This window comes from Cucurbita pepo, chromosome LG10, assembly GCF_002806865.2.
Source record: "Cucurbita pepo subsp. pepo cultivar mu-cu-16 chromosome LG10, ASM280686v2, whole genome shotgun sequence".
Taxonomy (NCBI): Eukaryota; Viridiplantae; Streptophyta; class Magnoliopsida; order Cucurbitales; family Cucurbitaceae; genus Cucurbita; species Cucurbita pepo.
This window is the reverse complement of record NC_036647.1, coordinates 2,459,365-2,473,948: the sequence shown is the minus strand read 5'-3', so window position 1 is coordinate 2,473,948 and position 14,584 is coordinate 2,459,365. Positions and strand designations below refer to the sequence as shown.

Sequence of the window (14,584 nt, the reverse complement as noted above, 5' to 3'; positions counted from 1 at the left end):
TTCGTTGACCCAAAAATTATAGTAGACTTTGACAGCACTATGTTGACGATGTCCTAAATTCAAGTCGTCCTAATTAAGACTTTACACTCCCAATTTATATTTTTTTAATACTTAATTATAAATGTCATTTTTTCTTCAATATGATTGGAACATTAATTCATCTCATATTTGATGTCTCCCTAATTTTAATATTTAAACTTTCGTCTTTATAATTTAGTTCCCAATTTTTGTCACATCTTTCGATAGTATCAGAATTTGTATTTTAGTATTAGTATGAGAAATTTGGTTTAGAAAAGATGGGTCAGAATTAGAAGGAATATGGAAAAGTCAAAGTCAACTTTCGTCCAATCATATCGACCAGCTCTATTCTAGAACTCACAACATTAATAAATCAATCGAATTATTATTAAAAAGGATAAAAAAAGGTAAGAAACTTGGATGTCATGATTCGGATGTCTTGCCACAATATCCTAAGATTAAGACTTACATGTCATCTTCTTAAAGGAAAAAAAGAACAAGATTTCATATCATCCCGAGTCTGAACAAGTCTAGTCTTTCGGTCTACTAAGCTTTCGTTTAGTTATATTTTTTATTTACTTCATACTTAGTTCATAGTCAACATAATTAGTTTCATAATATATCAACTAAAATTCATCAAGAAAATATTTAATTTTATGTTCCTGTATACATCTTTAAACAAAGCTAGCCAGACTAATCATTTCTAAGAAAAGAAAATGCTACACTAATAATCAGACCCAAGCACAACCATGACATGAAATCCAACAAAACAGCAGGCAGCTTGACAGTTGACCTTTCTTGCTGCCCGTTTCTAAAATCCTTAGCTGCATGATGTCAAGAATCACATAAAACCCCATATTCTCGTGTGCATTTCATCATTCTGAGATCATGACTATAAATCAAACAGACAGACTACTACAATCCCACTTTCACAAACTTCTACATTTTCAATTTCATAACAGTCGTACATACCTCAATCAGAATCAGACGAGGATAGTGAATGTGGATTTAGCGCCAAAACCATTTTTGAAAGTGATTCTCCCATGTCTTCTACTTCCTCTCTTCCAAACCCCCAACTTCTAAGCAATGGGGACGCAGACGATCCTTGTACCGTTCCATGTCTTAGAAGATTTGTTAATCTTCTCTCTAAAAATGGCAGTATAGCACTGCTAGAACGTAGCCGAGCTGCAATGGGAATGGAATGCACGTCAAGGGATCCCCTTGACAAAGCACCCGAGATTGGAGTGGTCAACAATTGACCATGTTGGCTAATCAGATTTCCAAAGATTGAAGGGAAAGGCAAGGGTATAGGCAGAGGACATTGAGCTGTTGATAGATGGCAGTGCATTGGCTTTACTGTTTCCCCTTCATAAGCAGCACAAATTTCATCCTTTACTTCGGAGACTGAAGCCCGGTCCCCTCCTAAAGGGGTAAAATCAAGTTAGAACAATGACATGACAACATTTTAGTTTACCGTTAGATTGAGATGTCACATATTCTATATTTCCTTCTAACAAGATAGTTTTGAAGACACGTCTTCAAATGCGGAACCAGTGCATCTTGACTAAGCCTTATAAGAATACCTGGTACTAATTTAATGTAATACATACCCGATCCAAACACTCCATGCACGGCCATGTATTCCAATGCCTGCAAATCTTCTGCATCTTCTGTTACCTCGGGTGTCAAGGGCTGCAAATTTTCCAAGAATGATTGGCCCAAATGTTTTCCTGTATTACAGATTGCAGAAGAACCATCAGACCAATGATAAAAAGTTCTTTTCGGAAAGTAAAAAAGAAATGGCAGAGTATATACCAAAGACAGAGGGCGCCGGCATAGCAACATCCAAAATGGCCACCATATTTTGCCTACCTTGCCCAGCTAACATCCTTACCAAGTCATTGATATGAACTGCACCGGAAACATAATTTGAATCTGTGGTTGCACCATGGGCTTCCATTCGTAAAGGAAGACCAATGGAGTGTAAAGCAGCAGCATATACAGCACTACAGTGGTAAGGCTTCTGGTCATCAATGCAGAGATGCGTGGTAGCTTTGCCTTGATAAATGTAAGAACGATTATCAATATTATAACAGAGAATAATGAGAAAAAAAATTGGATGAAGGTTCAAAGATTTTTAAAAAGATAAGAAGAAAAAAAGAAAAAGAAGAAACTTAGAGAAGAGAAGAGAATCTCCACCAGAACAAATTGCAAAATAAAACTTATATTTATTATCCAAAGGAACGAGCTGCTGATGATCAAGATCTTAGCATCTATTGACTTCAAAACAATGAATGAGTAAACGGAAGTGTTTCCCAAAGCAATCTTGAAACTCTAAGCAGCTATGTAATGTCAAAAGGGGAAAAAATAGAGACAAAAGAGTGATATGCAAGAAAAACTTCCAGCCATAGTGGCACATACTTCTGCTCAAACTTGGCAAACCAACTGGCACATAAAGCTGACAAAAAGATGATAGTCTTGCAAATGAAACTGCATCATGGAGATTTCTAGAAACTATCTGCTTCTTATTTTCACGAAGCATGTTAGAAGAGCTAGGACTTCGAACACTATAAAGTAAAACTGGGGTGTTTGAATATTCATCTGCAACGCTCTCGAGAAAATCCCCAGCTATTGCCGAAAAACCTCCTGAGTCATCAACTATGAACTGAAAACCCTGTAAGGATCAACAAAAGACCATTACTCAACAAGGAAGAAAAGTGCAACCATTCTAGCTCAAATTTTGTATTAAAGGTCCCATCATATTGGGTGTAAAGAATCGACTATAATAAAGACCCAGTGGCATATGGAGTTCACAGTTTAGGATTGGAAACAAGTAAACATTAAGTACCAATGTTTAATATCCAACCAAAAAACTAACAAACATAATACAGCAATGCAATGGCCTATAAAGAGGAGTTGTAGATTCGAATTCCACACTTGAACAATGCCAACAAGGAAAAAGCAAAAAAGAAAAATTGATAACACGTACTTGGATATGGTCACATTCCTCCACAAAAAAACGAAGCCTCTCATCGATTTCTTCACCTTGCGAACTCCAAGAGAGAGATTCTTTTCCAATTCCATAATTGTCGAACTCCTGAACGTCCATCCATAATCCATTTAATTGATATAAGCTTTGAGGGTGGTAGTGAACCTTAGAGAAGTCTGTCCAAAAGGTGACATCTTTTTCTAGGCATTCAACTATATCCTTGTCCTCAATTTCTCCCCGACCACTACTTTGACCACTTACTACGTTCTCCTGCTCTTCTTCAGATAAACTTTGCAAGAACAAGTTTTTCTTACGTGATTCAGTATGCTGAGTGGCAACATTACCACGCCTGCAGAATAGAAAGTACACATTCAATTTCATCAAGCACCAGAAATTTACTTCAAGATTACAATTCAAATTAGATAATAATGAAGCTTTCAAATGAAGTTATAGGCCAGATAGTGCATTACCTGATTGAAGAAACAAAATTTAACCAAGATCATTATGCTAGAAAGTTATAGAAAAACTAAGTGCTAAGAATAAATATAGGAAAATTTACACGGTTTCTGGAGTTATTGGTTCATTGCACTGCAACTGTAAGTAACAAGAAGTCAATTCATAATGTAAGAATATCCTTAGAAGTCAGAACTTTTTATCTAATATAAACATAAGTGCATCTATCTACATGCTGATACCCACATAAGAGCAATGTAAAACCATCGATCTAGGAGCTTCTGCTGTTAGCTAGAAGAATCGATTGAAAAAGAAATTATGTCCACATATCTTTTAGACGAAGAAGTGGAATAAATTGGAATACATATATCATATATGCATGCACATTAATGTATTATTGTCATGGGTGTCTTTAAATGTGAGGGGAGAAATATTCACTCTTCAACTTCGATAACGAAGATCTCACCATGTGACAATATTAGATGGTGTATCCGCATCATCATTATATAGAGTGCCACGTGCACTTACAGATCCTAAGCCTCCTGCATATTACAAGTCAATCAGTTTATGTAAAGAAGAGAGTCCATTTTCGGTCTCTAAAGACAGCAAGAGTATACAAACTTGAAGGAAGCAATAATAATAATAATAATAATAATAATAATAATAATAATAATAATAATAAGTCTTATTGTCGCGGCAAAAAATGAAGGAGAAAACCACCAATGGAAGTGTACAGCCAAAAATGAATACTCACAAATAATAGCACATCGTGGGGAAAGAATGCATAAGCAAATAATTTATGTAACAGGGAACCAGGGGTGGGGGTGGTTTGCAACTCAAAAATTGTATTAGCATCATTGGACTTGTCTAATACCTAGAAAAAATAAAATTACTTTATGACAAAGTTGATCTCAAGCATTGATTACAGAAACATACCTTTAAAGCCAACTGAAACTAGGCGTGGAGTATACGTAAGTACACCCTGCAAAAAATTTCAGAGAATAGAAAAAAAAGTGAAACAGATGGAAAAAGTACAGAACATTAGCTCCATTAGTGAAGAAAGTTAATTATAGTAGAAAAAAACCTAGCACAAATATGTTACAACTTTGTCACATATGGTTGGTTGGGAAAATACCACAGTCTATTCCGAGAATAAGAAGCAAGCATGAATTGTTACAGAAAATATAAACTTAGACCTGATGTACTTTGTCTCAAAATGAAGCTCTTAATCAACACATGGAATAATACATTAGTTGCATTAACTCAAAGAAAGACATTTACGCATTGTATGTTGATTAGTACGCTTACGACATTGTAAGATGTGAAGTGACAACTCTATAACTTTTTTTCATTTACAACATAATGTCAAATATTCCACCTGTTGTGTCTCACCAGAACGGTAGAGTACGTCCATATTAAGATGTTGATTCTTAAACACAGCATCTCCAAGAGGGTCCGCAGCCAGGCCAATCAACTCATCCTTCCATCAAGATTGACGTAAATTTAGCTTGGCATGATTAAGGATAGAAAAGAAAAATATAGAATCTAAAATCCCAGTGGTTGGGAATCATTCAAGTAATATAACTTGAAGAAGTATTGCTCAGTACTTGCAAATTGAAATTAACAGTATCAATTCCACTAATACTTGCAATAAACGTAATGGAGGATAATAGGGCAGTACGGGGAGGGGTGTACCTGAAAGTTCCAGAAATGAGAACCAACGAAGTTCGCAAATTCTCCAACTTGAACAGTCACGACTTCCCTCATAGTTCCTGCCACAAAGAAGAATTGGGTGAAAACCCCGATGTCTTATGAACATTAGCGAAGGTCCTGGAGTATCTAAGAATGACGCTATGTTATAATGGAGTATTCAAGACTGATAAAGTATGTAAAAGAGATGATGTTTTCTAACCTGTGAGCTCGGAGGGATTTTCTCACAAAATTTTCAAGATTTGCGTCTGCTGTAAGACAATAATAGAAGAGAAGAGAGTGGCTGGAAAACGATCAGTGACGGCGGGTACTTGGTGAACGAGAGCTAAGAGCGTTTTCTAGTGGAGGAGTTGACGAAAATAGGAGGGAAAAGAATGTATATATTACAGAAGCTGCCGTGTGTGGAAGGAAAGGATCAACGCCGTCGCAAGATTTCAGCGTCGATAGAGTTCAGAGGACACCCGTGCGCGCGAGCTAAGAGAAAGAAGGAACTGAAAATTAGGGATTTTTTCTTCAAAATAAGCAAAATTAACATTTCAAAATTAAACTATCATTTTATTATTTTTTTTTTTTTTTTTTTTTTTTTTTTTTTTTTTTTTTTTTTTTTTTTTTTTTTTTTTTTTTTTTTTTNTCCGAAAATAAAAATAAGAAATTTAAGGGGGCAAAGTTTAGTACAGAGATATTTGCTTAAATGACATAATTTAATGTCTTTTGTCTTTGTTTTTTTTTTTTTTTTTTTTAATTACCCGACCATGATTATCATCTTCGACTCATACTAAGATGCATAGATTTGGCTCAAATTTATTGTTCATATTATTAAATACAATCCATAAAGTCGGTTTTGACTATGAAAGACACAATACACTATAAAATTAGATGAACTTGAAATAAAGATGATATTTTATGTGAAAACTCACATCAGTTTGAGAGGAAGACGAAACATTCATTATAAAAGAGCGAAAGTTTCTTCCTAATGAACACGTTTTTAAATCGTGAGGCTGACATCCATACATAACATGTCAAACCAAACAAATTTCGTATCTTTTAAAAAAAAATTTGAGCTAGTCTAAGAATGGTGTGGAAAAAGAAAACCAGCTCAATTTAAAATAAACAGCTATAGAAGTGTTGATTGTGAGGTTTTTAGAGTGTATAAATGAAACCCAATGTGAAGAACATTCATTATGAGTTGCACCACTACTCCAAGGCTTTGATCGATGCGAGAAGAGGGCCAAAAGTTTGTCCCTCTGTGTTCTCCATTGCTTTATTTATGGAATGATGCTATATTCCATTAACAATTGGGGGAAGGGAAGATGGCACCTACGTGCTTCACAAGTGCTCATCCACCACATGGCTGCTTGATAACATGGTGAGAATCCACGTGAAATGCAGCTTCTCTTATCAATTCCTCAATGGAGCAGAGGCCTTCACAATCAGATTGTGGCTCTCTGTCTTGTCAGTCCCACTCCTATTCTCTTCCTTTAAATTCCCATTTCTCAAATTGCTATCTATTACTCACAATTGGGTAAAGAGGAATAGAACTGTGCCCATTACATATATCAGAACAGAACCGTGTGAAAACTTCCCTTTAATGAATGCGTTTTAAAATTCAAAGGAGAACGTCCATAAGAGAAACGACAATATCTACTAGTGGTGATTAGGTATTGCTGGACAAGAAAAGCTCAAAGAAAACAATATGCTAGGTAAGCAATATCTACTAGCATACAGTAGGGTAAGTTCTTACATGGATAATAGATATGATACATATAAAATATCTAGAGGATGTTATGTCGGTGAAATAGTCGATTTATTTGTTGTGCTGAGCTCCATGAACATTGAAAATTTAAGAAACAAAATAACTTACCCTTGAAAAAGATAAGTTTTAGGAGTAACATCCTCATCATCCAATGCTTACTTCCTTGCTTGCTACACATAAACAAAGAAGAAAACATAAACAAAGAAGAAAACTTTGTAAGTTACAATTATTACCTTACTTACTCTGTCGTGTCTACAAAATTAGAAATTTCAAATTCCCCATTTTGTATCCATTTCTCTGCAAAACTTGTCGGAACTGAAACATCCCATTCGTTTACCTATCTTCTTTCCAATTCATCACACATCTCCATGTTTCTGAATCCTTCCCTTCCAACTATGGCCGTCCGATTTCGCATCTTCTTCCCCTTCCATACTCTCCCCTTCGGTTATGGACAGAGCTTTTCCAGACCCACCGCCCTGGAGTGGCCCATCTGGAGATCCCGCCTGTGTACCACTTGTCTTTGAGTGGTGCTCGCCGTCGTGTTCTCCCGGTATCCACCCCTCGCCGCTTGAACCTTCCTGCGGGGCCAATTTTCGAACGTGAAGCCTGTACTTCTGCTTCGAGAAAGATTCATCACAAACAAAAAGGCTTCTACGATAAGAAATTAATGATTTAAATGGAACCCAGAAATTAATTTATGTTTTTTTTTTGTTAATCCTACTTGTAAATGGCTTTTCACTTCGTCGTTGGTGAGGCCGTCCACCTGCATCAATTCCTTTATCTGTTTTGGCGTTGCCACTGCGGAATTGAAATAGATCCATTAATTGATTCTCAGATGTAAAATTCCCAGAGAATCAAAATTGTAAGAATTTTTTACCTTGAGATCCGCCGAGTCGATGCAGTGCGTCGATGAAACGCCGGTGGAGCCCCGGCGACCAGCACCGTCTCTGTTTCCTTATAGTCTGCTGCTGTTGGGACAATTTCGTCTGTCCATTTATTTGCACCGCCGGCGAAGACGACCCAGAAACAGCAGCTCTACCGCTCCGTCCACCGACGCGGCCGTTCTTGACGGTCAAATTAACATTAACAGGAAAAGGATCGGAGATTGTTGTCATTAGAGTAAGTTTTGGGACTTCTGAAACCGCCATATCTTCTTTTTTGGATCTTTTAACGAAATTGCTTTGATCTTTGAACAATTCGAATGCTCTTCGTCTTTTTTCACAATCCCAGTGTTCGATTTGGGTCTGTGNCCGAAAACGACAACAAATGAGAGAATCCAAAGAGACCCACCATCTTGCAAGAGAAGAACACAGAGAGGAAGCTCCCGTTTAAAGGCATCGATCTTCCTCATTTCATCTTCCAATCTCTTGACATAATCATCGAGCGTGGTGCGTTTAGTGAAGGAATCGGAGATGGATGAGAGTTGGAGAAGGATTTGGGGTATGGTTTTGGGTAATGAGTCCAAGGACAAATCTAGGCTGGGTTCCATAATCGATTACTGGGTGTGTCGAACTGTGTGTATGTTTATCTGGATCATTTGCAAGAAACAAAAATAGAGAATGGACAGAGAAACAGAGAGAGGGAGAGGGAGAGGAGATTGTATTTATAAACAGCGCAGATTCAGGAGGCTAGGATTCGAGGGGGGGAGGAGTTTTTGATTGATGACGAAACCGGGTCGTCGCATCTAGTACAACAATAAATCGGCGACGCGGGGAAATTAAATCGAATCGGCCTGGTCGAGTTTCCGAGTCTGGTGGTGTTGGAATCTTTGGATTCTCTAGATCATCGTCATGCGGCGAATTGTTTACTTTTTTATTATTATTAGTTTTTTTTTTTTTTAATAAATTAAAACAATATTTATATTTAATGTCTTAAATTAATGCGTCTCTTTTTGAGATTTCCAAAAAGAAATTTCTACTAGATTCTTCGGTGGGTGGGTGGGTGGGTGCGACAGGGGAGAGGAACCGTGGGCCGAAAGCAACGCTGTCTTTGACTTAAACCGTAATTTTCTCTCTCATTTGACGCCATTTTTTATATTTATTTCAATTTATTTAGTATTTATTCTTATAAATATTATTAAATTCATTTAACTATTTCAATTATACTTATAATATGTGGATGAGGAGAGAATTCCACGTCTTTATAAAAAAAATATTCTATACTCCTCTCTAATTGATTAGCAATTTCACAATCCACTTCTTTTAATATCTAACGTTTTCTTTTTCAATCGATGTGGGATCCTCAATCCACATCCTGCGGGCCCATTTTTGCTGACGCATCGTCTTGTGTTCACATCATTCGAGGTTCCGCCTTTTCGCTGGCACATTGCTCGATATCTAGCTCTTATATCATTTGTAACAACCTAAATTCACCGCTAGCAGATATTATCTTTTTTTTGTTTTATTTTTTAAATTCTTCCTCAAGATTTTTAAAATACATTTGCTAGCGAGAGTTTTTCACCTTTTTTATAAGAAATGTTTTGTTATCCTCACCAAAGAGACGAGATCTATAATTTTCATTATATGTATAGTTGTCAATTGTTATGTAGTGATTTAATGTCGTCTAATTCTTAAATAATATAATCTCTATAGTTTTCGACAACCTTGCAATCTTCAAACCCATCTCCAGTTCTCAACTTGGCTCGGTCTCTTGGTTTGGTTCGGTTCGGTTCAATCTAGTTTTAAGTTGGTTCGATTGTTTCTTTGATAGCGAGGGAGGAAATAGGGTGAAAATGAAGGGTGGAAAATGGTTTGTTGATCCCACTAGAGTGGCAAGGAGTTGAAAAAGTATGGCTCGACATCTTGTGTGACAGGGGAGAGAATTGGACACGAGGATAAGGCATTTCTTTTTTAATTGGACACGAGAATTGGACACGAGTACTGTCATTGTCACATCTTTTAACTTAATACCTAAATATCTATGCAATTTAATTCAAACATAATAATGTGATATTGTGTGTTATTAAACTAGATTTAATGATTTATTATTTAAGCTATGAATGGAAAAAAAAAAAAAAAAAAAAAAAANAAAAAAAAAAAAAAAAAAAAAATAGGAGGAAGCTGTAGAGTTTGAGAATCACACAGAGAAGCACGTAAGGCATGATGGAGTGGTGTCGCTGTCGCCTTCACGAATCTGAAGGTGTGGTGTTACACTGAAGAAAGAAGCAATGGGTGTGGTGTTACAGCTTTTGAAGGCCAAATTTGAAGGCCATTATGCCCTGTTACTGCTCAATCAATGGACACCATTATCTAAATCTATACGACAACAAACAAACAAATCTGTAATTGAAGATTAAACATTGTTGATAATCAAATAGGAAAGGGTGGGTACAAGATCCTCCTACTCACTAACTAACAAGCTTTTTGTTTCCAAAATTAGATGCCACTAATATTGTAAAGTAAACCAAATGGGAAATGTACTCATTTATGACATTTATATTATTCATCTTCAAAATAAAATTAGATATACCTTTTGTTCAATATTAAATAATAAAAATATAATTTTTAAATTTCTAAAAAATAACAATTCTTACTATTTTTTAGAATATATTATATCATAAATACACAAATAAAAATTAAAAGCTACAAGACATGAACGTTTCGCCACAATCACTTCTATTTTTTCTTACATTTTTTAGTGCCCACTGTCTCCCCTATCTTTTAATATTTCCTTTTTTAGAAAAAGTAAAATAATAATAATAATAATAATAATTTAAAAAAAATTACACATTTTATTCTCTCCTTTTCATTTGTGATAAATCTACGTGTTTCCCACTCTACATTTCTACGGCAAAGAAATAAAAGGGATCTTTTTATTCGTTTTTCTTCTTGCAACCATTCATATTTGTTGACTAAGTTCATTTAATTTAATTTAATTCTTTTTTATTCGATTATTATATATATATATTAGTATCATTGGAAGTGCGAGATTCTTTTAGTATACATAAGTTAATTCATTAATATAAACTTTTAGCCAATATTCTTACTTGCATTTTAGAGAAGAGTTACGAACTAACAAAAAGTAAATAAATAAAAGATAAATAAAAGAAATGAAAGAATGGTTCATAAACCCAGCCACTCCAGGTTGGTTTCTTCCTGGTGCACTTTGACCTGTTTGGCAAGGTGGGGAGCAACCGTTTTCAACCACTCTGCAATCTCTCCATCACATAACAGCTTCAACTTTTTCAGATGTTGGATTGACAATGGCAGCTTGCGCAAGCTTGAGCAGTTCCTCATGTCAACCTTTTCTAATTCATGCAACTCACCAATCTTCTCAGGAAGCTTGGCTACACCGACACAGTTCGATATATCAAGCACGACTAATCCCCGAAGCTTTGTCGTTGATTCGGCCAACTCTTCCAAATGAATGCAGGATCTAAGCCTCAGTGTTCTTAGATTAATCAGCTTTCCTATGTCTTCTGGCAAGGAACATAGTCCATGACAATTTGTAATACTCAGCTTCTCTAACCTCACAATTTCACACACCCCATTGGGGATTCCACTCAAATCTTTGCAGAAGTCAACGGATATCTCCACCAAGTTTGGCATCAAATCCCAGATTTTGGTTTGACCGAATTTACACATAAAGAACGATATTTTCTGCAGATTTACCAGTGGTTTCTGGTTTGGATTACTGAAGAGAGGAACCGAAATCCGTTCGAACCTCGTTCGTTCGAGACTTGGTAAACAGTTGAGTGGTTGATTATCTTCACTTGTCATCTCAGTTGGAAAAGAGTCAAAATTTGAGATTATCAGAACTTTCAATTTAATCATTCTGTTCATGAATCCAGGCAAGTTGTAAGTTCTTGAATGAATATTTAGAATCAGAATCTCCACTTTAGATGCTTCCATGTCAGGCCAACTTGATGAGAATCTCTCATCTGCAACATTCAAAATCTGTTCTTTTGAGTTTGAAGTAGTGAAAGTGAAGAACACAAAAGAAAAGACAGAGAAGGAAAGACCTGTGGTTATGGATATGAGGCGAGCATTGGAGGGATGCTTCTCTTGATGTACCCACCATTTGGGAACATCATTTCCATTGATATTCAAGAACAATCTTTTTCTTTGTTCTATGGGCTCCAAGTTCATCAAGTGGATAGCCAAATCTCTAAGAATATCATGCTGTGTGAACCAGTACTGTTCGTAGAACTCATCATCATATCCATATTTTCTGATATGAACAACCAACCCCACAAAACGAATCAATATCTATTCTGTTTACATCAATACAACCGAGAAAAACACGAACCTTGTCGTGACAGAGTTAACTAAACTCCGAGAGAATAGTTCGTCGAGGGTGGCCATTGCTTCAGTTTCATCTTGTTCATACAAAACTCTGCAAATGTCAATGAAGGTTGAAGCAGGGATTCTCTGGTTTTCGCGAAAAGAACCTAAATCCATGAAACTCTCCTTGATTACCATCTTATCATCCAACTCATCCAGGCTGCTCTGTAGGCATTCAAGAAGCTCTTTCTCAGAATCAAATATGGAGCCACTTCTAGACATGTTCCTCCCTGTCACCTTCCAAACCGACGTCGGTCTGCGGGAAAGCGACGTTCCGATTACCTTCAGAGCAAGAGGGAGCCTCTTGCATCCCCCAATTATCTGAAATTCAAACTCAGCTGTTTATAACATGATAGATATATAAAGGTAAAAGGTATCAGATTACAGAAATATGCCTTTTTGATGGTTTCTTCATCAGGGAGCTTAGAACTTTCTTTCTCAAATGATGCTGCGAGGAGAAGAAGTTCGATTGCATTCTCGTGGCTCAAAGGTTCCAAATAATAAGACTCACTAAATCTTGGGAAAGAAAACCTAGAAGTGACCAAGATCTTGCAGTGAGGCAATTGAAGAAGCTTGTGAAGAAGGCCTTCAGCTTCTGGCCCGTTCCACACATCGTCTAACACAATCAAAACAGGATGATTTTGAGCTGCTTGCTTCAGCCACAATTCTAAATAGCAGAATGCACGCTCATCATTTTGTGAATCAGGCAATTGAATGCCTCTGAGGCTTTCAATTATGTTCTTAAATATGAGCTTCCAATCTGGGTTTCTTGAAACTACAACAAACAAGATCTTCCCCTGGAATATATCTACTAAGACGCTAAATTAGAAAGCTCCAATAGTTTAATTGAAGTTCATTCCCTCAGAAAGAATGATTTTGGCGTACCTTTGATTTCTTTGTCGTGGCAAAACTTCAAAGCCAGTGTGGTTTTTCCACAGCCTCCAGGAGCTGTCACCACCACCATTTGAGCCCCATTTTTGAGAAGCTTCAACTTCAGCTCCTTAACTGGCTTCTCCAACCCAACAGTTCGTTCTCGCAGCGGAGGAACCAGACATGGCGGCACAATCAAATCCATAGCCTTGCTCGACCCACCTCTGTTATCGAGTCTGCAAATAATCTCCATCATTTGGTTCATCATCTTCAGATTCTTCTTCTGGTCTCTAGCCATCTGCAACAACAAAACGTCCATGAAGCTTCGGAGTGCAGAATCCAAATCCCGAAGCTTTTGTGTGTAAAAGGGTTTCTTCAGATAATTAAGATTCCCCAATTTCACATCGCCGCATTGGAGAAGCAGCCGCTTCCCTTCATCCATTAGACCCCTCAACCTCTCCGTTTCTTCTCTTGAGATATCGAGGTACTCATTAAGCTCATCAATTTGCTTCACCAAAGGGGTTATAGCATTTAGCTTTGAACTGATATCCTTAAGAACAGGATTGAAATTGATGGCCCTTTCGCCCAAATCCAAGACCGCTTTGAACAGCTCCCCAACTACAGCGCCCAAAGCAGCTCCACCCACCAATTCCGCCGCCATTTCTTTTCACCGATCAGCCAAACCCCTCGTTCTGGTTTAATAATCTTTGAAAGCAGCTCCATCGAATCTTGGGAAATTTCAAACATGGTGGATGGGAATGGAATCGTTCCTCCCATGTATTAAAGCCTATTGAGTTGATAAGAAAGCGCATATTTTTGTTTATTCTGTTTTTGGGTGTAAATGCTTTCAGCTCCATCTTCAAGGAACAAAGAACAGTGACCGTTTATCTCATAACTTCTCTCAAATTAAGATATAAACTTGATAATTAGGCTAAATTGTAGTCTTAATTGAGAATACCTTTCCACTTTAATTTTTTTTTTAATATTGTCTTAAATTAAAAAAAGAAAATCAAAATTACCTTAATGAATTAGTTTTGGATAAAGAGTTTAATACTTTATTTCAAAAATATGATTATACCTTTAAAAATTTTCATCAATACAATGATTATCTAACACTCATCACCTCTTTTCTTTCTTACTCTCTATTACGCTTCAATCTAGAACTTGAAACTCCACTTTTTTTTCTCTCTCCCTTTCTTACTCTCGATTCTGTGTTGGTTGGAGTGATAAACGAAACATTTCTCCTCTCCCAAACAGACGATATGTAACAGGCTAAGCGAACAATATTGCTAGTGGTTGGCTTACTTGGACGGTTATAAATAGTATTAAAGTCAAACATTGTGCAACGTGTGGATTGTGAGATCTCACATTGGTTGGAGAGGGAAACGAAACCCTCTTTATATTAGGTAAAAATCTCTCTTTAATAGACAAGTTAAAATAGTGAGACTGACGACGATAAATAACGAGTTATTAGCAAAAAGATGGAACCAAAAAAAATAACGTGTAAGC

General features: G+C 36.6%; 3 protein-coding genes across 4 annotated transcripts; all 3 read right to left on the bottom strand.

Moving 5' to 3' along the window:
* Positions 1 to 640: 640 nt before the first annotated feature.
* Positions 641 to 7,117, bottom strand: LOC111803136 (protein misato homolog 1). Of its 2 annotated transcripts, XM_023687419.1 has the most exons (11): positions 7,032 to 7,117; positions 5,373 to 5,644; positions 5,156 to 5,232; positions 4,839 to 4,940; positions 4,397 to 4,442; positions 3,927 to 4,002; positions 3,008 to 3,356; positions 2,440 to 2,692; positions 1,834 to 2,076; positions 1,629 to 1,748; positions 641 to 1,440 (listed from the first exon to the last, which is right to left on the bottom strand). In XM_023687419.1, exons 3-11 carry the CDS (start codon positions 5,225 to 5,227, stop codon positions 992 to 994), a joined length of 1,710 nt encoding a protein of 569 aa, XP_023543187.1. In that variant the 5' UTR covers positions 5,228 to 5,232; positions 5,373 to 5,644; positions 7,032 to 7,117; the 3' UTR covers positions 641 to 991. The 2 variants fall into 2 exon arrangements, with proteins under 2 accessions (XP_023543187.1, XP_023543188.1); XM_023687420.1 differs by lacking the exons at positions 5,373 to 5,644; positions 7,032 to 7,117 and having other exon boundaries at positions 4,853 to 4,940; positions 5,156 to 5,237.
* LOC111803695 (myb family transcription factor EFM-like) lies at positions 6,872 to 8,412 on the bottom strand. Its single transcript, XM_023688219.1, has 4 exons — positions 8,233 to 8,412; positions 7,801 to 8,167; positions 7,645 to 7,721; positions 6,872 to 7,537 (listed from the first exon to the last, which is right to left on the bottom strand). The coding sequence occupies exons 1-4, from the start codon at positions 8,410 to 8,412 to the stop codon at positions 7,280 to 7,282; spliced, it is 882 nt and encodes a 293-aa protein (XP_023543987.1). The 3' UTR covers positions 6,872 to 7,279.
* A 2,472-nt stretch (positions 8,413 to 10,884) lies between these two features.
* Positions 10,885 to 13,904, bottom strand: LOC111804383 (probable disease resistance protein At5g66900). The gene is made up of 5 exons (XM_023689166.1): positions 13,091 to 13,904; positions 12,601 to 13,013; positions 12,171 to 12,526; positions 11,884 to 12,092; positions 10,885 to 11,802 (listed from the first exon to the last, which is right to left on the bottom strand). The coding sequence occupies exons 1-5, from the start codon at positions 13,734 to 13,736 to the stop codon at positions 10,985 to 10,987; spliced, it is 2,442 nt and encodes an 813-aa protein (XP_023544934.1). The 5' UTR covers positions 13,737 to 13,904; the 3' UTR covers positions 10,885 to 10,984.
* Positions 13,905 to 14,584: the final 680 nt, after the last annotated feature.

What these genes read in the sequence shown, in the direction of transcription:
- LOC111803136 (XM_023687419.1), bottom strand. Translation starts at nt 5,227, where the DNA reads ATGAGGGAAGTCGTGACTGTTCAAGTTGGAGAATTTGCGAACTTCGTT. An exon ending in CCATCTAATATTGTCACATG is followed by an intron (nt 3,357 to 3,926) that starts GTGAGATCTTCG and finishes TCTATTCTGCAG; the next exon opens with GCGTGGTAATGTTGCCACTC. An exon ending in GCCGGCGCCCTCTGTCTTTG is followed by an intron (nt 1,749 to 1,833) that starts GTATATACTCTG and finishes TCTGTAATACAG; the next exon opens with GAAAACATTTGGGCCAATCA.
- LOC111803695 (XM_023688219.1), bottom strand. Translation starts at nt 8,412, where the DNA reads ATGGAACCCAGCCTAGATTTGTCCTTGGACTCATTACCCAAAACCATA. An exon ending in TCGACTCGGCGGATCTCAAG is followed by an intron (nt 7,722 to 7,800) that starts GTAAAAAATTCT and finishes TCAATTCCGCAG; the next exon opens with TGGCAACGCCAAAACAGATA. An exon ending in AAGTGAAAAGCCATTTACAA is followed by an intron (nt 7,538 to 7,644) that starts GTAGGATTAACA and finishes TTCTCGAAGCAG; the next exon opens with AAGTACAGGCTTCACGTTCG.
- LOC111804383 (XM_023689166.1), bottom strand. Translation starts at nt 13,736, where the DNA reads ATGGCGGCGGAATTGGTGGGTGGAGCTGCTTTGGGCGCTGTAGTTGGG. An exon ending in ATGAAGAAACCATCAAAAAG is followed by an intron (nt 12,527 to 12,600) that starts GCATATTTCTGT and finishes TTTGAATTTCAG; the next exon opens with ATAATTGGGGGATGCAAGAG. An exon ending in CCTCATATCCATAACCACAG is followed by an intron (nt 11,803 to 11,883) that starts GTCTTTCCTTCT and finishes TGAATGTTGCAG; the next exon opens with ATGAGAGATTCTCATCAAGT.